This window comes from Mustela lutreola, chromosome 3, assembly GCF_030435805.1.
Source record: "Mustela lutreola isolate mMusLut2 chromosome 3, mMusLut2.pri, whole genome shotgun sequence".
Classification (NCBI taxonomy): domain Eukaryota; kingdom Metazoa; phylum Chordata; class Mammalia; order Carnivora; family Mustelidae; genus Mustela; species Mustela lutreola.
This window is the reverse complement of record NC_081292.1, coordinates 38,405,909-38,430,292: the sequence shown is the minus strand read 5'-3', so window position 1 is coordinate 38,430,292 and position 24,384 is coordinate 38,405,909. Positions and strand designations below refer to the sequence as shown.

The following is a 24,384-nucleotide window of genomic DNA, read 5'->3' as shown; positions in this document are numbered from 1 at the left end:
ACTCTTGCACTTTTGGTGGAAATGCAAACTGGTGCAGCCATTCTGGAAGACAGTATGGAACTTCCTCAAAAAGCTAAAAATAGAACTACCTTCTAATCCATCAATTGTGCTACTAGTATTCACCCAAAGGATACAAAAATACTAATTCAAAGGGATACATGCACCCTAATGTTTACAGCAACATTATCTTTATTAGCCAAATTATGGAAATGGCTCCAGTGTCTATCATCTGATATATGGATAAAGCAGATGTGGTATATATACACTATGGGATATTACTTGGCCATCAAAAAGAATAAAATCTTGCCATTTGCAACAACATGGATGGAGCTAGAGAGTATAATGCTAAGTGAAATAAGTCAATCTGAGAAAGACAAATCCAGTATGATTTCACTCACATGTGGAATTTAAGAAATAAATGGGCGAAGGGGGAAAAATGAGAGAGAGAGAAGCAAACAGAAAGAGACTCTGAACTATGTAGAACACACTGATGGTTACCAGAGGGGAGCTGGGGGTGTGTGTGGGTGAAACAGGTGTTGGGGATTAAGGAGGGCACTTGTGATGAGCACTGGGTATTGTACGGAAGTGCTGAATCACATATTGTACATCTGAAAATAATATTACATTGTATATTAACTAGAATTTAAATAAAAATTTTAAAAATGACAATAAAATGGTGAATTTATACCATATCTAAAGAGCTGCTGTTAAATGCTGTCTCTTAGACTGTTAAGACTTGAATAATGACTTAATTTCCTTAACTCAGTTATTTAAAGAATATTTTTCTGTAAGACTCTACCTACAATACTATAATAAAGGAAAATGGAAAAATAGAATTTGCTTGCAGGTATTAGCTGTAGTTAACTGATTTCTGCAACGTAAGGGGGGCACTCATCTGCATCTTATTTCTGTTGTGCCTTATATGGATATGCTAAGGGAAAGCTTTCATTGTTCAGAGTCAGGGAAAGAATGATTAAATGTTTAAAATCAAAAGTAAGGCAATTTCAGGAATTTTGTACCATCACTGCAGTTCTAATAAAAGAGTAAACTTCTTTTCATCAAAAATATAATCACTAAAATGATTAGCTGTTTTAGATCTTTCTTTCATTAGCAGAAATAATTCACAATTGGCTCTCATTTTGTTTGACTAGTTACTAAAGGAGTATGGCTGATTATTAGATTTTTATACATTTATACATTTGTAACTTTGACTATTATGTAGCTTCATGCATTCTCACATTAATACAGAAAGTTGAAAATTAAACTGAAGGCCTGTACAATTACAACTTGATACTCTAACCCAGGTTACTGAGCCTTTTATAAGCCTAAATAATTAACAACTTTAATTATACTGTATACTGTGAATCAAATTAAACATGCACTATTACTTAATTCATAAAGAAAAGAATGGGTTCTTTATTAAGATGCATGAAAAATGTCTCTTCAAAATAAATTAATGAAATTAAGATATCTGTTTCCCAAAATTCTTTTATCTGTAACTATATATTGATACCCTCTTTCATTTATCTCCTTAAGATCTGTCTATATTTATAGCAAGAAGATTTTTCTGCTATTGACAGATAAAATTACAAACCAAAACTAGTTTGGTTTTAAATCTAGACAACTATGTTTTGAATTAAAAACAAACAAAACAAAACCTGTAATCTACTGGAAAGTCTTCCAACATAATGGATCGAACCTAAAGAAACTTCTATTTTAACGAGTGAAAAGTACTATAGGAAAAAGTTGCCACCCTAATGTCAGGATGGGAGAGAATGGTGTCATTATTAGTTTAACTAGGGCAACACATTTAATAAATCCAAAAAGAAAAGTATACTTTAAACTGTCAAAGATTATGTTGGGGAGTACAGTGAAAGCTACTTATGTAAAGGGTTCTGACACTAAGCTACCCTGCAAATTCTGAAAATCTGTACAAAAATAATTTCAGATTTAAAGAAATTTCATTTGAGTCAGGTAAAGTAGAAAAGAACTCTTATTATCAACACAACCTGATATATGTATTACTCGGAACTTCAGTTAGTACTAACAACTTATTTGAAATCTAATGGTTTATTTAAGAAGTAAACACTATGGGACATCACTCTTAAATTAAAAGGTGATAAATTACATTGTTCAATCTTTGATCCTAAATGCCACGATTGGTTCTTAACATCTCTTTTGATGTAATGATCCCAACAGTCCCCACTGCTTACTGACCAAACATTCAAACTGAGGTTATGAACAGAAAGCCCATACAGTCAAAAGAACTTCCTCAGCCATCAAGATTAGCCATAACATATACTTGGAGTATAATATCTTTGTTTTAGAATGTAAAGTAGCCAGTTTCTTAACACAATCTTCTAAATAAATGACATTTTAAAAAGAACAAATTACTATGAGGCAGGTTTATGCTTGTCAGAACTCTTCTTGGTAAGCCATTTCTCTTTTTGCCATGTGCTTTAAACATCTTAATAAATTCTAACACAATGACAAGAAACCACACAGTGCACCTGCACTTTCTGTCTTAATTAATCCAGTTAAGCACAGGCCTGCTCACTTTAATTTGTAAAGGAAATGATGATATAGTCAGTTTTAACTTAAGGTATTAATTATCTAAATAAGCAGAATTAGCTTAATGTTCCAGTAGACCCTACCCAGATATAAGTGCTAAATAACATTTTCTGAAATTATGGAAGTTTTAAACAGCATATTTGGGAATAAGGAAGCAAAATGCTCATTCGACCTGAGGTAGTCAAATGGACTGAATTATATTGAGGAACCAATGCAGCAGGTCAGAGACACTAAAGTTTTTGTTGACTTTAGCTACTATAGGATCAATTAAATTCTGTTTAATTGCCCAGTGACTAATTAACTATTACCATTTTACTCCTGCCTGTATACAAACAGCTATCTTTCAAGAAGGCCACTCTCCTTTCGAAACAAAGGTTATGACTGTCTGAAATACCTCAGGATACTGATGGTCAAAATCTTATAAAAATTCTACGGGGACCCAGACAATCACATGATAGAACTGTGCACAGCCACACCATCTGTTGGACACGACTGCCAGCACAGATTTCGTGAGCTGGCAAAGGACTGAAATAGTCAAGAATTCTGCAAGTATTTCAAAGTGCAGGCTTCTCATTAATTTTAATTTCCTGTTGGCTCTACAAGGAAGGAGTGCGTAGTGAAAGCACAATGTGCCACATACACTCCAGTTCATGCCACATGTACACCTGTAATCATAAACTCTTATCCAGGGCTATCCACGAAAACACTGGAGAGCCTGTGTTTATTTCTTCTTTACCCCAGAAGAAATAAATCTGCAATATCTACAGTTATCTTTTCATACTTTGTTAATACTTTTGCAAACATCTGGAAATACTTGACAATAATCACTTAATTAATGCAAAGCTAATCGATGACAATATGCTTAAATACTTCATTCAACTGAAGCGGTTTCCTCAATCTACACAACTAGGGACTGAAGAGAACAAGAAGTTCTTTGACTAAAGGAGTCCACTGCAAGGAAACTTCTAGCTAACACCTCTTTGAAAAGATAAAGCAGATGATACTGGGGTACTATTCTGGTAAAAACTGGGGATGCCGCCGGCTTCAGTCTTCCCCTCCCAGCTGTGGACAAGTCCTGTGTCGCTGTTGGCTTTCCAGAGGGCTGGCGTTGCTACAAGTGTCTACATCTTCCACCGCTGTCTCCTCTTGATTACCCTGCCTAACTGCCGGCTGCTCGAGGAGGATGAAAAGATCCTGAGAAAGAAACATTTCTCCATAACAAGGGATGATTCCTAAAACGTACATGGCGGCTCCAGGAATACCTTCTCTGGGTTTGCTGCTTTCTGTGTCGTGCAGCAGTGAGGTTTGCAAACACTATTTGTTTCCCTAGAACACAAATTTGCCAATCCAGGAACCGGTGCAAAAACATTTAGGAAAGTCTGAGGCAAATTTATACTTAAAAGGGAGGACTTTTCTTTTTCCCCCTCTGCTACCACTATTGAGACTTTTTCTCTAGTGCTGCTCTGGATGACTCTTATGTCCATTAGCTCAAAAGAGTAACACAAATTGAACAAATATTTAAGAATCATCGTAATCAAGAAAGGTTAACTTACATTTGAGTTTGAGTCAAAGACCAGAAAATGGCTGATTTACCTAATCCCTCTTATACTAGTAATTATTGTCAATCCAATTTTTTTTTCATCTTTAAAAATTGGAACCAATATAGTAGGTTAACAGATGGCTTTTAAAGTTTTTGTTCTTATTCCAAAATCTTTACGTTACCCAAAATATATCTATTTAAGTATGATACTGTAATTTCTGCAAAACATGATCTACACGCTCTCTGTTTAACACTAAACAATCTGGATGCTAAGGCTGTTTGGAAATAATTCTAACAAAAACTGAAACATCAGACTAGTGCTATAATAAACAGATTTGCCTTTTACATTTGTTTTAGGAATCTTCACAGGCACACCCTTTATAAACAGAATGTTTTTAGGAGAGTTAAATAACTAGTTCAATTAGCCCAAATATAGTTTATCCTCTCTTTATACTACCTCCAAATTGGTGAAATCATAAATTAATACTCCCATCATCTCATTACATCCAGGAACACAGACATGAAACAACAGTTCACAGAAAATCCAAAAGACAAATGCTTAAAGAAAATATACAAATTATATTGCATACAGGCTTTAAGATAAATAGTGCTTCCTCCCTTACTCTGCACATCTGTCTAGCAAATACCTTTCTGAGTAAGTTGTGTCCTTTAGGAATCTGCCCTCAATACTACAAAAACCAATGAAGTATCTTCTTTGATTTTTCTTTCTTGAAACCTGTTTTCCTCAAAGCAAAAGGATAAGCCTTCTATGTGCTGGAAATATGGTCAAAACAACTTTGGGTTGTTTAAAGCAACTGCTACTTAATAGACATAGGAACCATGTAAAACTCCAGTTCTTTTGGATGGTAGCCTGGAGACACATCATAAAGAGGGAAGATAAACACATAAACCCTAGCACACTTTATATTTTGATGAGTCACATTTTTTAACATTCTATATCTAATGTATGATGGGATGAATAAGACCAGATTTCCCTTATCATTACCAGCTGGTGTTTTAAGTGGAAATCTGTCTTTGCTTTGAGTCCATTTCCTTACTTTGTAAGCAAAGAATTCCATCAAACCCCTCTACTTTCTTTTCCTACTCCTTCAGCCCCTCTCACATACTCATCTTCGTCTTCTACCACATTCACCAGACTCTTGGCAATTCTTTATTCATCCCTGGTAATCCTTCCTTTATTCATCTCCTCTTTATACCCATTTACATTCTCAGTGGCTCTGACAACATTCTCCACTTTCCTCAAACTGATGAGAGAGTTGAGTAGTTCCAGCTGACAGGTGCACGAATGCTGGAAAAGAAAGAACTGCTCTAGTCACTCTGTCCCCGCTCGCCCCCCAACTCCCCTCTTAAGACTACATGTCTGTATATATCAGAAAAGAAATAATTCTGCACAAACTGATCCAGTCATGACCTCTTAAAGCCTCTTTCCTACTGTGAGGGCATTTTCCTTTCTTTTTTTCCTTTCCTTTCCTTTTCTTTCTTTTTTTTTTTTAAATTTTGCCTTCTACTATCCAGTTCCTTACCTTAACTAAAAGCAAATTCTTTAATCTAGTAAGACAGCTATTTCTGTTTTTTAATCTTTTCTAATTTTTCCTACACTTACTCCTGTTTCTGTCGTTTCTTTTCTATTTTATTACCATATTATCACAAGCCTGCTTCATGTAACTGATTTCCCTTATCTCTCCTGTCAGTCAATCCTGGATGCTAACATTGAGATTAATATTCTAAAACACTTTCATCATATCCCTCTCCAACTTAAAAACCTTCTACTGTCTAGGAAATAAAAAATTCATTTCACTATCTTCCATGGAAGGCTTCGACCATCTGAGTCAGACTCACCTTTCCACTTCATTTATTGTATCATTCCAAATGAACTTGAAAGTCCCAACTTCATTTTCATCCAATACACCTTGTGGTTTCCTAGCTCTAAATGTTTTACTACACACACCATTATTTGTGGCGCCTGTCTTCCCTCCTTCTTTTAGCCATCTTTCAATGCTTACAGTTCCCTTCTGCGATATAATTTCACAAACTACTTCAGCCTTTACTAAGTCCCCGCTTATGCAAAACCACATGATACTTGAATTATTGCTCTGGGTTAGAACTGATTTATATCCTAACTTTATAAATTAATTTACCTAGAGTGCCCAGTACAATCTAAAGCAGAATGGGGGGATATTTGTTAAATTAATGTTTTCTAACAAATTTTGGAGTTTTCAGATAGAAGGACTCCAAAATCTGATGGCTGACAATGTTACCAAAAGTTTACTTGTAGGAACTGGCCATTGGAAACTCAAGGCTCTAATTCACAAAACTAGAATGAGCCTAAAAGTGACAGTGGAAAGCATTATATGTCAAAAGCTATGTGTGAAAATTTAAAAAGCAGGGTACTGAAATGGTCCTTACCAAGATCACAAATGACTTCCAATTTCCGAAATTCAATATTCTAATATCTGTTGAATTTTAATAATGATAATTTCTAGTAGAATGTCTGCTTCCACCTTTTGATTATCAATGAATAATGTTGCTATGAACATGAACGTACAAATCTCTGTTCAACTCCCTGCTTTCACTTCTTTTGAGTATATATTCGGAGGTGAAATGCTGGATCACATGGTAATTCTATGTTGAATTTTTCTGAGGACTGCCATATTGTTTTCTACAGCAGGTGAACCATTTTAGATTCCCATCTGCAGTGCACAAGGAAGGGTTCCACTTTCTCCATATTCTCACCAAAACTTATTTTCTCTCTCTTTCTCTGTGTTTATAATATCTATCTTGATGATTGTGAGGTGGTATCTCACTGTGGTTTTTTGATCTGCATTCCCTAATGATTAGCGATACTGAGCATCTTTTTGTTTATTGGACACCTGTGTATCTTCTTTGGAAAAGTATTTGAGTCTTTCACTCATTTTTTAACTTAGCTGTTTGTTTTTCTGTTGTTGAGTGGTAGTAGCTGTTTATACATCCTGAATGTTAAATCCCCTGTCAGATATGTGATGTGTAAATGATTTCTCCTATTCCATGGGTTGCCTTTTTACTCTATTAACAGTGTTCCTAGGTGCACAAACACCTTAATATAGCCTAGTTTATCTATTTTTGTTGTTGTTGTTCCCTGTGCTTTTGTGGTCATACCCAAGAAATCATTGCCAAATCCAATGTCATAAAGTTTCTCTTATGTATATTCTTCTGAGAGTTTTATAGTCAGTTCTTATGTCTGGATCTTTGATTAATTTTGAGTTAATTTTTATACATGATATAAGTAAGGCAAGGGCTCAACCTCATTCTTTTGCACATGGCTATCCAGTTTCCTCAGCATCATTTGTTGACAAGGTTGTCCTTTCCCCATTGAATGGGGATGTCAAACTCATTTGACTATATATAGGACAATTTATTTCTGGCCTTTCTATTCTACACCATTGGTCTATATGTCTATCTTGTTTTGTCTATGTCTATCTTGTTTACTGTATTTTTGTAGTAAGTTTTGAAATCAGTTAAGTATGAAACCCCCAACTTTATTTCTCCTTTTCAAGACTGTTTTGACTATTTGAGTCTCTTGAAATTCCATATGAACTTTAGGATAGATTATTCTATTTCTGCAAAAAAAAGAAAGTCACTGGGATTTTGACAGAGATTACACTAAATCTATAGATTGCTTTGGACAATACTGACATCTTAATAATATTAAATCTTGCAATCCATGAACATGAAATACCTTTTCGTGTATTGGTGTCTAATTTCTTTCAGCAATGCTTTGTAGTTTTCAGTGTATAAGTCTTTCACCTCCTTGGTTAAGAGTCTTCCTAAGTAGTCATTCTTTTTGATGCTATTATTAATGGACACTGTGCAGGTTCTAGGCATAGGTCTGAAGAGGTCTTACAACTTCTGTTGCCACCCTCCTGCTATGCTGCTACTGAGACAGAAAAATGCCAAGCTTGCCTGATAGCATCATATGGCCTAGCCTAGTGTGGGTACCACTGCCAGACACAAGAGTAAGGTAATATTAGTGAGGTCATTCAGATCCAGCCAAACTTCCAGATGATGCCACCTGAGACCCCCCAGGTGAGACCAGCAGAAGAACCACTCAGCTGAACTTAGTCACAATGCTTGCCCACAAAATTGTGAATAAAAAGTTGCTATTTTAGGCCACTAAGTTTTGGGGTTGGTAGCAAAGACTAACTGTAACAGAATTAAATCATTTTATTTGCCCTTTCTTAACCAAGATAACTTATTCATTACTTTGTAGCTCATTTCAAACTGTTTCCCAGAGGCTATTAAAGATTTATTCCAACTGAGACAAGACAGAGTACTTTGAAGCTAAACACTTTACATAATTCATCATGTTCATGAATGATTTAAAGCTTGAATGTTAGCATTCTAAATATTTTATGATTTTTTAAAAAGTAGATGGCTTAAAATGAAATCTTACCAGAACTACAGATTTTATTTCCTAATATCTAACTTCAAAATTGAAAAAAACAAAAATAAGTAGATGTTACAATTAATGTTTTCAGGCAACTTTGTGCCATTGTTAATATTTGCTAGGAATTTGTACTAACTATACTGGGGACTGATTTCAAACTTTAGTATCTGATTATTTAAAAATGCAAATAATCACAACATTTAGGAGAAAAGTACTTAATGTGAAAAATATTTATAATCCCAAAGCATTCAGAAGCATGTTGATGAAGCAAAATGGCTTATTATTACCTAAACATTATAAAGATATAGATATCTAAAATTCTATTTACTTACAAATAAATGCAGTTATTAATATTTATAGCTATAAAGGATTGTAGTTATTTTATGTGGAAAAAATCTTACAGAATATGTAAAAGTAGCATTATTTAAAACATGCTAAAGTAAAAATTTACTTCAAAAAACCTTCTACTCCTCAAAGAGAGAATTTGCTCCCTCAAGATATGGAAATACTTGTGTCAGAACTGTTTACCTATATTACACATTCTTTAAAAGAAAATAACAAACTGGGTGAGGTGCATAAACAATGAATTGTGGAACGCATACGAGAAAATTAAATAAAAAAGAGAAATGAACAACATGGAATAGGGCAGAAGAAATAAAGAGAAAATATAACAAAGAAGCAATAAGGCACAGTTTTACATTGAAATCTGTATGCTAATTAGATATACAACAGAACTATTATTTCTGACAAACCAAGTGGAATTAACACTTACTCAAGTAGAAACTAATTCAATTACTTTTCAGAGTTGAGGCAAATATCAAAAGTCTATGTCATAAATACCTTTGCATCATTTATTTTGGAAACTAAATTTACTGACCGTCAGAGTATCTCCTATTTGCATTACTTAAAAACATTTTTAACATAGCTGTCATTTTAAAGAATCCTACATATTTCTCTAAATTTGGGATCTGATCTAAGGAATTATTTATATTTCTCTCCAAGTGCCTGTCTATACGCCAACTATAGTTCCACCATTCCCTTACCAACATATATAGGTACATGCTGAATATTAATACCAGTCTAAATTTTATAAAGACAAAAAACTGTGTTTCTCAATGTGATGGTAAAATGAAGAAGAATGAAACACAAATGGAAGAATTAAAATGTACTTACAAAGTCAAAGTCTCCATCTTGAGGAACTTTCCAGTTATCAGGAAAAACATTTTTGGACATAGGGAAGGGTTCATGCATGTTTTGATTACAGTTTTCATGACTCTTATTCTTGAAGTCCTGTTTATCAAAGTAGTCCATGAAAGACGGTCTTTGTACTTGTGGTGAAGTTGCGTTTCCTTAGGTAAACAAGGAACACAGGGAGGGTATAAGTTCTTATATTTAAAGAAGTATGGTTCTTATAGAAGTATGAAACTTTTTTTTTTATTCAGCAATATAATACACTTGCACTGGTCAGATTCAAAGCCAACACTGTCAATTTAAAGACGAACAAAGGAAAACAAAATTAGCGAGGCCACATAAGAATTCATGATTAGGCAAAGTTCTATAGGCAAAGATCTATAATATTCTTAGATTGTAGAAACACTTCAGAATTTTGGCAAGAATCTTTATCATAATTTCATTAAAAATCATTTCAGTATATTTGAAATTTGTCAAATGAAGTAAAATTTTAAAGCCTAAGTGTTTAGTTGTAAATATGTAAGCCTGTATTGTTATTGTCAATGTACATCACTATAAACTAAAGAAGTTATAAGGACTTACCCAGGTTTGTGTTCTAGTCTTCCTTCTAGTCTTTCCTTCTAGTCTTCCTTCTAGTCTTTTTAGCTGATTCCATCTCATCCTAGACTTCCGTGGTTTCACCTACCATATTTATATCTAACTCCTGACTCTCACTTCAGCCCAGACCTTGTTTCTAAGTTCTATTTCTAGAGTTCTGACATATTTTTTTAAGTCAGAAAACCAATTTTTTATTTCTAAAGCTCATGTCTAAGTTCTACCTCTGACTTCCCTGCTGCTTACTATTGGACTCTGCCATCTGAGGTGAGTTATTGTTACCTCAAACCTACCAGTTCTAGAGCCAAAGCTAAGTTCTGAAGTTCAATGTCCATGTTGTAGTATGTGTTGGTTTCACTTACTTGTGGAACATGAGGAATAGCATGGAGGACATTAGAAGAAGGAAGGAGCAAATGAAGAGTGGGGGGAATTGGAAGGGAAGACGAACCATGAGAGACTGTGGACTCTGAGAAACAAACTGAGGGTTTAGAGGGACAGAGGGTGGGGGGAGGTGTTGGCCCAGTGATGGGTTATTAAGGAGGGCACATATTGCATGGAGCACTGGGTGTTATATGTAAACAATGAATCTTGGAACACTAAATCAAAAACTAATGATGTACTGTATGGTGACTAACATAATAAAAAAAAAAAAAGAAAGGAATTAAAAAAGAATTCCCTTCCTTTTTAAGCTAAATAATATTCCACTGTATGTATACGTCACATTCTGTTTATCCATTCATTGGCAATGAACACCTGAGTTGCTTCCATCTTTTGACTATTGTGAATAATGCTACAATGAACCTGGGTTGTACAAGCATCTCAAGACCCTGCTTATTATGTTAACCAAGTTTTTCTCTATACATCTGCAGATCTTTATTTGCAAGTGATGTTATTTTTTAATACCTATGCAGAGGCCTTTTTCATTTTCTCACAGGTGTTCTGATGATGATGGTTGAACTTAATCGCTGATCAAATGAGTCATTATGATATAATGTAAGCAAACAAGAATAATTATTAGTAAGAATTATATCTTTTATATATGTTTTTGAGTTTACCTTTTCATTAAATTATAAGTTCCCTAATGCAGAAACCCAAATCCTTTACCCAAATAATTTCACAAATAAGATAACTATGATCATCAATGAGTGTTTCTGATTATCCACCCAGATGTTCAACATTGATGGCATGAGGAAGAGCTAATGGGATGGTATGTGGCTTTTCAACATCATTACTTTTGAATTAGTAGAGGCTTGCTAGTATTTCATTACTAGCAACTGTGTACTGGCAATAAATTTGAGAAATTATTGTGACTACTACAATTTTTAGACTGTAGTCTGTAGATTTGTCCCAGTAAATCTAGACTGTAGATTTGTCCCAGTAAAGTCAGAAGGAATCTAATATTCAGAATATGCATGTGTTAGTGGAAAAAAAAGGAACCCAAAACTGTTTATCTAAAGACTCATCCTCTAATTAGAGCTGCTCAGGCTTTAGAAGCCTTGAAAATAAGTGTGACAAGACATCTGGGACCCAAATGGTACTCCCGGAAAAGATACTGAGGCATTCCATAAAAATTAGGATAGTATAAAACATCAATATTCATAGTAAACTTTCAGGACATAGAACACTCTCATATCTCAAATAAAAATCCATGAAAAAAGAACTCCTGAGGGACAGTGTATCAAGAAAACAGCCAAAGCTGCCTTTAGATTCCAGTCAGAGCAAACTTTAGTTGTATGTTAAGAAGGACCAAAATATGGGAGAAAAGATATATTTTAATGATCAATATATGTAATATAAAGATTTTGGGTTTGTGATACTTTATCTTCAACTTTCGTCCTTAAAATCTCCCACTGTTAAAAAAAGAAATTGGTTCATCTGACAAGGTTAAATTACTGACATTTGGATGGGACATACACATTCCATTAACATTTTCATCAAATTTTAAGAACCCTTAATTCATGTCTGGGCCTCATCATTATAAGACATCTTTTTCAATCTTCAGAATTGAAATTTGGTTCCTATGGCAACCTTTTATTCCAAAATAAATCCAGGAATTTAACCTCAATTATCCTCCACCTGTGCCCTTTCTATGAGAATAAAAAATAAAACATTACAAGTGCAGCTCAATAAATTTTCCATAAAATAACTGAGTAAATCAAATGATTGAGGGGAAAAAAGATACTCCCTCAAATAAAACCTTTCTTTGTTCAATATTCTTTTCTTTCTTTAAGAGTAATTTTGTAACAGGATTATTTATTGGTGTTGTAAGTTCTTCTTTGAACCAGCCAGTCTTAGGATGGCTTACATGCAGAAAGATCTCAAAACTTTGATATTTGGTACTAGACAGGGTTATCAATGTTTATATAGTAATATCAGAATCAGAGAGAGTCAAAATGGTTTCACTGGGAACTAATTCCTGGGACAGTAAGAAATCCATGAGGATCACAATTACTAACTGCATATGACAAATACAGAGAACGTTTCACTGAAGCAAACTCCTAGACAGCATTCTCTTAAAAAAATAAATTTCATATATGGAGGTACTTTGAGAAAAACAAAATAAACAAACAAACAAAAAACAAAACAAAACAAAAAACCCAAAACATATTATTACATTCTGAATCCCTTGAGGAAAACAGCACTTCCTGATGCCTGGCTTCCCCCACCAGGCCAGGTTCCCACTGCTTAGTGCCCTTCCCTCCAGTCAACACTGGCTTCAGCACAGAAACTCCTGACAGCCTTCCCTGTTTTCTCTTCATCTAGGAGGTATGAAACTCTTCATTCCAGCATCTTCACCAATGTCCTGGTGCTGCACTGAAGCAGTCAGGGATCTCTGGATATACCAGTGACTCTTAATTCAGACCTCTATATCTGAGTAAATACAAGATTAATCTTTTCTTATTGGAAACTAATATCTATTTATTTATAAATATTTTATTTATTTATTTGACAGACAGAGATCACAAGTAGGCAGAGAGGCAGGCAGAGAGAGAGGGGGAAGCAGGCTTCCTGCTGAGCAGAGAGAGTCTGATGAGGGGCTTGATCCCAGGACCCTGAGATCATGACCTGAGCTGAAGGCAGAGGCTTAACCACTGAGCCACCCAGGTGCCCCGGAAACTAATATTTACAGAGTAGCTATTCTAAAACGGCCTACATTTTAAGAGCAGCAACACGCGCAGGAAAGGGGAGGAGAAAAATAAAATCTCTGAGTTGCTTTTCCAATACAGAGAATAAAGCAGCAGAAACTTTAGTCTTTTATAAAACCTTCACATGAAAAAGTAAGATGGGTTGGGTAGGCACTTCCTTTAGAGATGCAGAGTAAGGAAAAATGATAAAGCCAGACAGTATTCTTGTCTGCATTGACTCAAGAAGAGTAAAAACATGGTCAGAAATGAGTAGGGACAATTAAAAAGGGAGGAGACAGACCAAAAGGAAAAAAAAATAATCACTAAGAAATTTCATTCTGGGAATCTACACTTACATTCCCAACAGTCTTGTGCTGGTCCTAACCGAGTCTTCATCAGGAGCTTCTGTCCCAAGACATATGAGTCAGCAATAGTGTCCCAGTGCCACAAAATGAAAAATCTGCCTACCTAATATCTATAGGTGCTCCCTTCTTTGGGGAGAGGAATGGCCAGGTAATACAACTCTGGCCAATGACATAAGAGAAAAGGGTTTCTGGGCAAGCTCTATTTTCTTGATATGGGTTCTACCCCACCCTGTTTCTTCCTGCTCTTTCTTCCTGCCTGGAATGCAGACTTGATGGCTGAAGATTTAGCAGTTATTCTGTAAGCAGGAGGACAAGGGAAGATTAAATTGGTGTTACAAAAAGGATCTCTAATGACAGCATGAAATCACTCTACCAATGCAGGACACTCTGTTTTTGTATTTCTTGTTAAATGAGAAAAGAAATTAATCCTATTTTGTTAAAGCCATATTATTTGGGGTTCTGGGTACATATAGCCAAATTCAGTCCCTAACTGATATCTTTCTATTCCCAATTGGAGGACATAGGAAGTTGTAGGAGCAGCAATCTTGTTTTATAACAGGAATACCCCAATTTGAAACTTGAAATCTACTACTCTACACAGTGGTTTAATTTTCACTGCATTTCAGATACATTAGAATTTTTAAGTGTCTTTTACAGGCTGGTCTAAAAACCTATGCCTGTCGGGCTCTGCACTCAAAGTTTTGGAAATTAACCCATTCCTAAGTTAGAAATAATCATTCCTACGGAGAGTTAACAAAAGCCTAACACCCAACTTAAATAAAAGAAGGCAGTCTATTCCATTAGCTTTTTCTTTTCAGATGACTTTACAACATGATATGCAGATACATAATTTTTTACACAAATGTATATACATATAGTTCCAAATATTTTCCATTATTTAATTTAAAACAGTATTAACATTTAGAACATATCTGTGTTATATATAAAGAAAATTTTAAAAGCCACTTTTTAAATTTTCTAAGGTCAAAAATAGGTTAGGTTTGTTTTAAAAGTTATGGGGTGGAAGGCAGCTCTAATTGCCTAGTAATGTTTAACTACACAATGTCGAACACATGCCTACTGTGTGCAACGGGGTCCACAATGAAATGCATGTTCACAGAAGTGTGGGACAGACAGAATGACATTCTGACACTTTATTTTTTTAAACAGGGAAGAAGAAATAGTAGGTCCTTTAACAGAAGAGTGAAGCACAAAGTCTTGGGGCTGTAAGCTCTGTCTTACGTGATTATGGTTGCTATGGCAAATACTTTTTTTAAACACAGAAAGAATAATCACATTAAACTGACAACAATTTCTCTAGTTGCAGCTGAATTCTGACCCTAGCTTATAAAAATATATTTTTATTTTAATAATAAATTTAATGTTCCAAATGACCTTGTTCCACAATTTTGGCTCCAATTCCTTCAACTACTTGCTGTGGAACTAAAAATTCTGTAGCAATAGAGAATAAAATAATCACCACTCAATCCCTTTGTGCATGTGAGATTTTAAAGAAAAAAATTGTTTTCCTTCTCCTTCACACATTCCCTAGAACATGTGCAAGGAAACTAAATTGTGTGAATATAATACACCTTGAGCAAATATGCCAGTCTACCCACAATAAGTTATTAACTTTCTTAATTTGCACATGTCTTCTAAACAGGTAAAATGCCTTCATGAAAATTTAAATATAGAAAGGAATTCCTAAAATACTTTAACAAAATGTAATTTGTTTAATTTTTAATTTCTTAACATGATTATGACCCAGACACTTAAGTATAGGGAATGAAACAACAATTAATCACAACTTTAGCATTAGATATTTCAACATCAAAGGGATTTATGAATATTACCTAATTTGTTCTTCTAAAAATATTTTAAGATGTGGGTGTTCCACCTGATTAATGATCTTGGAAATCTGTCCTTTAATTTGTTGCCAAGAGTATGGTGAATACATATAAAAACCAGGATGTTAATACAGAAGCTACTGACATCAGCTTTTTCTTAACTTCATCAGACTATTTTAAAACAAAGGAGGATACGGACAACATGGAGAAGATCCAGAGGCTATTCATAAAAAAGATTAAAAGCTTAGAAAATAATACCTGCACAAAGGTTACAGGGACTGAAATTGTTCAGCCAGAAAAAGTCTGAGGATACAATTTAATAAGTATCCGAGGGTATTTGAAGGCTTCTTCCACAGAAAATAGTGACCAGCTGTTTTCCATCTTCAATGAGGGCAGAATAAAGGGAAACAGACAGATTGAAGCCCAAGGATTTTAGTTAAATGAAAAGGATGATTTCCTGTGTGAGTAATGACCATTGTAATGGCCACTGTGTGTCTATGGAAACCCTTTCTTCAGAGGCCTTTACAAGAAAGACAAATTTTCATTTGTACAAGAAAGACTCTTACTATTTCCATGCTTGTTAGTGCTTTTACTAGTAAAAGAGGTATCCTATGACCAAAATAAGAGGTCCAAGCTGGGTCACACATCATTAAACATTCCACATCCCACGGATCAAGAGCACACAGAGAGCAGAACATATTCAGTACCTACAGGTAACTAACTAACTCCAAACCACTATAGCCACACATTCGCTGGACATTTTGTACCTCTATAAGGGTAAACCAAGGGCTGCTGGATACCCAGTATTATTATGGGTATTTACACCCAGCTGCAAGTGGGAGCTGTAGTTCACTGTGTCACCTTTATTGTCATGTCATGCACTAAATCAATCTTAGCGAAGCATACAGCAGTTTTTCATGAAAGAATGGTCAGCTCTTGATGTGGGAATGGGATATCCCCTACACAGTCTGCCACACTGGTTAATTGTTTCTTGGCCATCAAATTCCTTCCTTAGCAATTTACTCCTTTGGCCCAAAGCTCTGTAATTTGGCAGGGGGGGATGACTAATAAACATAAAACATTATTAATCATTTTATAATTGTATATTTGATACTTTCCTAAAATAGGTTTGGGGAGGAAGAAGGAAGGAAAGGAAATGAACCAGAGCTTAGAGAGAAGATGTCACTAAGCAAAAAATGGGACATGGACATTGCTGCTCAGAGCAAAGGTCTCTCACAATTTCGTCTAGGGACATTAGATGAATGAGAGAGCAGGAATATTCTTGGTACTCTCCTAAACCCTTTTAAAATCAATCTAGAACCTACTTCCAGGCTAAACTCCTAAAAATCTGAAGCAAAACCCACTTTTCTTTCTCTTAGTAATTAAATGAAACTACATAAATATATTGTCCAAAATGAAACAATAAAGCGTGATATATTTTAAAAGTCATTACGATATTACAGGTGTATGAAAAAAGGACATTTTAAAAATATCTCTTCAATTACAATCACTTAACCCAATATTTAATCACTGATAAACTGGTTATGAAAGGTTAACGTAAATAAACAATGTAAAACCTAAACGTGACCTCCACCCACTCTTTTTTTTTAAAGCAGACTCCACACCCAATGTGGAGCCCAGTGTTCAAACTCACCACTCTGAGACCAAGACCTGAGCGGAGATCAAGAACTGGACACTTCACGGACTGAGCCACCCAGGCATCCTCCTCCACTCCCTCTTAATACATCATGGCCTCCGTGCTACTTTACCATCTGGCTCACTCCCTGATGAACATGCCCCACTGTGTCTCCATCCTTCTGAAATACTCCAAACAAGTTCTAGGTGCAGAGAGCAGAGTGAAGCTGCTTATTTCCATGTTCTAAAAAATTGGTTATCAGTCCTAGCCACATCAGAAGTACTTGTACAGTTGTGTTTTTTCAATTTTTTAAATTTATTTTTCAGAGCTGCCCAGGCCCTACTCTGGTCTGCAGAACTGGCATCTCTGAGGGGCTCCTGCAAATGATGGGCACTTGTGAGGTTAGTTACACGGACCCAGGAGCAGGGTTTATCTGGTAAATCAAGCCCACTGCTCCTGGCCTGTGGAGATCTCAGAGGATCCTGATCGTGTCTTAGAATATATTTTTATTTTGTTTCACTTCCTGTCATTTGCAATTCTAACAGACTTTCATTCTATAGCTTCATCCAAGTTTCTGTAAAAAATGCTGAGCCTAGCCAGGACTGAGGTCTAAGCCCTAGGGCATCAGTAAGAAATCTTCTCGTTGACAATTTATGATTTAACACTATGGCTGACTGAAATGTAGCCACTGCCGCATTGCCTCTGGAGAGCTAAACACTGTGCTTCCCAGAACTCCCTGCATCTTATCCGAATAAGCGCACTTTTTCATGAGTGGGAAGGCAACAGGGGAGGCAGAGGCCATGAGCCTCCGGCAAGCACAGTTATGAAGCTGTGAGAGTCTCCCAGCAGCATACCAGCACCAGTCGCCAGCCTCCAGGGGGACAGGGATGGTGGGAGCATTTGCATCCTGGAAGAGCTCAGTCTGTAGTACGGAACTCCAGAGGTTACCGGCAGCCTCTGGATTCACTGCCTTCTTGACGACAGCAGTAGTAGTAGGTCCCACGAGGGGTCGCTTCTGGGATACAGGAGGACTCATTCCTAGAGGCCTAGTTTACACAGCCCTTTCCTCCAACCTTTCCACTGATTCTGTTAATATTTCCATCTCTGACTTAAATCTCTTTATGTTTAAAACACCTAGGGAAGTTTCTGTTTCCTCCAATCAGCCCTGACTGATACAAGCCTATCCAGGTACCACCGTTCAAACCTCAGAGCAGAACATCAGCTACTTCATACCATAGTGTCTACAAGGACCTCTACAGAGTCCTTGTCAAATACTTTCCCAAACTCCTAAAACACAATATCCAAACCCAGCACTTCCTCTGACTGAGAAGCTTAACAATGCTGTCTAAAAAAGGAAATAGTAATATTCTGATATGATTTGTTCCCAGCAAACCTATGTGGAGTTATAATGACCCAGGTCTCCTTTTCTAAAGAATTCATAGATGTTTTAGACTTCTGCCCAAGAGGGATGTCAAATCCACCAGCCCCTGAGTAATGATATGATCTGGGGGCCAAACCTGGATCTATAGACTTGTTCCACTGCTTACTTGCTGTGAGACCTTGAACAAGTCATTTCACACTGCCAAGGCTCAGTTTCCCTAGGGGCAAATGGTAGTAACAATGCTATTTTATAGGGTCCTTGTGGGGAGTCAATGAGATCATGTAGGCAAAGTCCTAAGCACAATGTTGGCACATGCCAGACCCTCCACTGATGACAGCTATAATTTGAGAAATCCAACCATTTTTCTTTTCTGAAAATAAAAAATAATAATGAAATTCAAATTTCATTAGAAATTCAAATTTCAAGAGACTCTTTCATGCTTCTGTAGTACTTTTTCCCATTTTTCTCACAGAGACATCAAATTGCACAAACAGCGAAGTATAGTTCTCCCACCTGCAAGTTATCTCAACATGCATTAGCAATCATACTTCTACTGAGGAGGTAATCAAACCAGCTGAATGCTCCCTTACCATTTCCTCATCTTGCCATTCAAATCGCTCACATTTATGTCTGTGCCACCTCGCTCATTTTGGAAGTCATTACTTTCTATAGAATCCCCTCTGGCTATCTTACTGAGTAACTAGAGATGGCACAAGGTCTTGGAGGAGGCAGGGGAGGGTGGGAGCAAAAGTCTGCCTTTGGAAGGAAAAGGACAGAGCCACTGAGTAGAATGGCTCAACATGAGCAGCCTCAGATAGACCAGGCCTCCCTCACTGTGCGGGAAGCAGGGCTGGGCTCTCCAGATGCTCTAGCTTTCCACGCTGTTTGAAGGCCAAACTGATAGACTGAGCAGATGGAGATTATCCCTTACTGATGACCTACCCTGCTAGGTGCCTTATGGATCTACCTAAATGAATCCACACTCACACACATACAAACAGACACACAAAAACCAGAGACACAAATACACACCACTGAAGCTCAGAAAAGAGGAACACAATTAAACGCAGTCTGACTTCAAATCCCATGGTTTTTTCACAACACCGCATTATTTGGTCAGAAAATATTTAATGAACTTTTACTATTGTGCTGGATATTGCATTAAGCATTGGGAACACAGAGAAACAAGCAATGGGAAATAGTATGACAAACGCTATTCAGAATAACAGCATGAAGTGAGGCGGTAGCCTATGGGGGGAGGAGCAACATCCCCAACCTGGGTCAGTAAGGGAAGCAACCCTTTAACTGCACCTAAGAGGATGATGTGAATTAGCCAAGGAACCAGCAATCCAAACAGAGGGACTGGGCAGAGCAAAAGCCTAAAGGCATAAAAGAGCATTTTCAAAGCTGAAGAGCTCTTAAAAGAGCTAGACAGGGAACAGTGAGCCAAGAAAACAGAAAGGGGAGCAGACATTGGAGTGTCTGCTGGCTTTTAACCCACACTGGGCTTTAAGTTTCGAGCAGTGGGCAGTTGCTGGAGAGCCATAAGCAGAAGACAGAGATGATGTATCTGTGAGGAGTGTAGGAACCAACAATAGAGGCAGGGGATCAATTAGGAAACCTTTCATGTGATAGACTATGAGGAGCTACACTAACGAAAGGCAACAGAGATGGTAGGAAGAGAACAGAGATATTCAGGAGGCGGAACTCATGAGGTGGTGTTCATTCAGTGAGGGGTGAGGAAGAAAGCGGAGTCAAGGATGACTTAATTTTTCTATCTTATACCAAACACCTAAATAGCATCTCTACATTCTCACAGGATAATGTTTAATTTTTTTTTTTTTCTGTGAAGCAGAAAGCAAGGTCATCTATTGAAACTGAGAAGAGAAGTGGCAGGAAGAAATTTCGTGAAGGTCTAAAATAGCCACTTTGTAGGAGAAAGAGCTGAGAGCGAGAAACACATAGGAAAGTTTTGAGTGAGAGGAAGGCCGTCGATGCTGAAAACAGATTTGGAGAGCTCTTCTGAGGACATGCTCTTAGGCCCACTTTTTAAAAAAACAGATCAAATTTTGAACATTTTTTTCTCACTTTTCTCTACTTCCCTTCAAAAGATCTTTTAGTAACTTTGCTTCCTATAGTCATATCCCACACTTCTCAGAGTTAAGGGAAACAGGTCCATAATTTTGAGATTCATGAATAAAGGTATAAAGAGTATGCGAACATAATTTAAACTGACAAGAATATGATAATTCATTTGAGACTCCAATGGAAAACGTTACGGAAATCAGGATCTTTAGCACACAATTTAACACTGTAGAGATTTTAGAAAATTAAAAATAATATGTTGCTATAATTTGGGGGGGCAAAAATGCTAAAGACAAATTAGCAAATGGGGTTTTCATATGACATAACCTGAGAATTCATATCAACTAAAATAAGAAGTTTTAAAGAAGATTAAGATCATGAAAAAAAAACCCTGCAACTAATTATGTAGTTTCAGGGAAAGTAAGTTCTGCCTCAATAAATTCTTTATTTTCTTTACTATTGCTATATTACAGTATGAATAACCCTGCAGGTTACACTAATATCACTTGATTAGATTTTGGGGAACACAGAAGTCCCACATACATTCCCACAGAATGATGTCTAAATTATAGATACTTAAAATACATGGAAAGTTGGTTCATGGGATTTAAAATTTGCTAAAGCACATAAACAAATTCAAGTATATAAGCCACTATCTGCTCAGCTTAACAATGAGCTTTCAGTAAAATCTCTGTGACCAAAAAAATATATTTAGGACATAAAATTATAACATATATTGAATGATTTCTGTGGCTGTCAAAGCTAAAACTCACTACAAAAAAATACATGGAAATCTGTACTGTAATTTCCAAGTATGATGTCTGATAAATCATCATCACATATTTCGTCCTTGAAATATAATGTTGGATTAAATATAATCCGGCATGAATTTTACAGTATAAAACCTTTTTAATAACCAGTGATTATATGTTGATGTTCAACTATGTGACTGCACAGAAAAAGTTGTTTATGTAGTTTTGTAGGGAGATCAGTAGCTGTCTAGAAGATACAACAGAGCACCCAATGGTCATCTAACCAGTCTGCTAAGAATTACAGAGTTTAAGTAAAAGAATTTTATCAGCTGCGGAAAAGCGATACTCCATGCTAATGGGTAATATGTTGTAAAGTGTCTTATCATAGGGTCTTCTTGATCTACAGGACACATAACTTGTACCCTAACACTGGCTGGCTTTGGAGGCTCTAAGACCATCCAGTACAGCTGGGTAAGCAAGTTCTGGATGCAGAATGCCTACTGTAGGCAGAAGCCTAGCTAGGAATACTTGTTTCAGGCTGCTTTCCATAGCAAAGGCTCAGAAGACTCACCAGTTGTGGGAGATTAAAAATAAATTCATATCCCTTTCCCAGTTCCCCCCAAGAATAACTACATGGCAATCTGCTTGCATTTTGTGCTTCATGACCCTCCCTTTCAAAGTATACAACCATAATGCGCTGTATGTACTAGGAAATGGGAAGAAAGTAAGAGCAGTGAACGAATGGCTTAAAGCCATGAGGTAAGATCTCCTAAGCAGCCTCTTTCGGGGAGTAGCAAAAAGAAAACAATGTCACAGAGGAAAATGCTTCCTGTTTTCATTTTATAATAGAAACGAATCCCTGAATATAACTTTCTAGGCTCTATAATGCAAGAAATCATGTATTACTGCTTTTGTGCCATTTAGAAGCAGTGCTGTGTAGTGGAGACCAGCCTAGTACTTAGACTTTGACACTGACCACACATGACTAGGGCAACAGGGAGAAGAGGAAGGTCAGTGGGTATCAAAAGGGACTTAATCTGCTTTGGCCTATAACTGTGAAATCACAAGGTCCTGCCTTGTTAACTGCAATCCTTAAAAATCTATATATACACAAAAAGAAATGCTAGTCTGTGAAAGTATCTCTGTCTTCATCGCTCTGTAAGCAACAGAGATCAGAGAAAAAGTCTTAATCGTCATTTTAGCCCCCGCAGCATGCCTGGCATGGTGCCTCACGTATGACAAATGGTAATAAATATGCACTGAATTGATTTTTCTCCAGGAGTATCCCTGTCTCTTGATCCTTCTTCCTAGTGTTTCTTCCTTTCCCAACCAAGCCCTTATTTCTTCTCTTAGGCTTGCACTTCATGTCATCTGTGGCTTAACTGATAATTTAGACAACATGAAATAATATTATGTTGTATTTACTGGAACAGAATTTTATGTTCACTTTTTTTATTGGAAAAGTAAATGTTAGGAATGCTATCTTTTTATCTCTAAAATACTTCACAAATTAAATTAAGTTACGGGTTAGCATCTTTTAACAGAAAAAAGTTCCATAACCCTCAAATAGAGACATGCTGCTTTCTGCTATACTAAAATTTTTTTTAAAATTGTATTTATGCCATACTTTTTTTACTGTTAAATAATGCCCAGAAACAAAATTTTCCACAACTGTCCAAAAAAAGTAAGACAAAACTAACCTGGTTTTGATAGAAGTGTGCTTTTAAAATAGAAAATTAATATTCAATGGGAAAAAGCCACATACTTTTCATAGTTCCATCCTGTTCTTCTTCATCTTCACTGTTTATAACCATGGTCCCCAAGTCGGACTCTAACATCGTGCTGTTATGTTCGATCATGGTCTGGGCGCCTTCACTCATCGTGCTCGTGGCCTTCATCGTGCCCACACTCTCTGAGCTAGTCTTCACCATGGTGTGGGAGTCCAGCTCATCTTCATCCTGCAAGCAGAAATACTGTAATGAAGGAAGACTTTTCTAAGACAGCTAGACTTCTTCATTCTTAACAACATGACAAGCATACTATACTTTTTTAATTGAAGTAGAGCTGACACACAATGTTACACTAGTTTTAAGTGTACAACATCGCGATTCAACATCTATGTTATGCTATGCTTACCATAAGTGTAGATACTTCTGTCACCACACAATATTATTACAATACCATTGGCTATTTTCTCTGTGCTACACCTTTCATCTCCATGACTTTTTTATTCCACAACTGAAAACCTGTAGTTCCCACTCCCTTTCACCTATTTTGCCCATCCCTGTCTTAATTTTATAGAAATATTTTATAATTTAATAATAAAAGCATTTTACTTTTAATAACAAAAAATACTATTATAACTACTAATTTTAATATAAAGACACACACACAGATTTACTGTAAGAGTCAAAGTTATCCACAATAATCTAAAGTTTTAAATAATTAAAGCTCAAGCACAGAAATTGTTTGCTGAAATAGAAGGCTTCTAGTTGTTTTTTAAAATAAGGATTATAATCAAGAAATAGGCAGAAGTCATGAACAGACATTTCTACAAAGAGCACATCTAAACGGCCAACAGATACTTGAAAAAATGCTCAACATCTCATGGCATCAGGGGAATACAAATCCAAACCACAATGAGATACCACCTCACACCAGTCAGAATGACTAAAATTAACAAGTCAGGAAATGACAGATGTTGGTGAGGATGTGGAGCAAGAGGAACCCTCTTAACTGTTGGTGGGAATGCAAGCTGGTGTAGCCAACTCGGGAAAACAGAATGGAGGTGCCTCAAAAAGTAGAAAAAGGAGCTACCCTATGACCCAGCAATTGCACTGCTAGGAATTTACC

At 36.3% G+C, this 24,384-nt stretch overlaps 1 protein-coding gene across 1 annotated transcript in view; it reads right to left on the bottom strand.

Annotated features, from left to right (window-relative positions):
• Positions 1–24,384, bottom strand: part of STK3 (serine/threonine kinase 3) — a 272,655-nt gene that overhangs the window by 56,394 nt on the left and 191,877 nt on the right. The window contains exons 9-10 of the mRNA XM_059165944.1: positions 23,297–23,489; positions 9,729–9,904 (exon numbers count right to left, since the gene is read on the bottom strand). Of these exons, the coding sequence (XP_059021927.1) occupies positions 9,729–9,904; positions 23,297–23,489 (369 nt within the window). The remainder of the gene's footprint in view (positions 1–9,728; positions 9,905–23,296; positions 23,490–24,384) is intronic.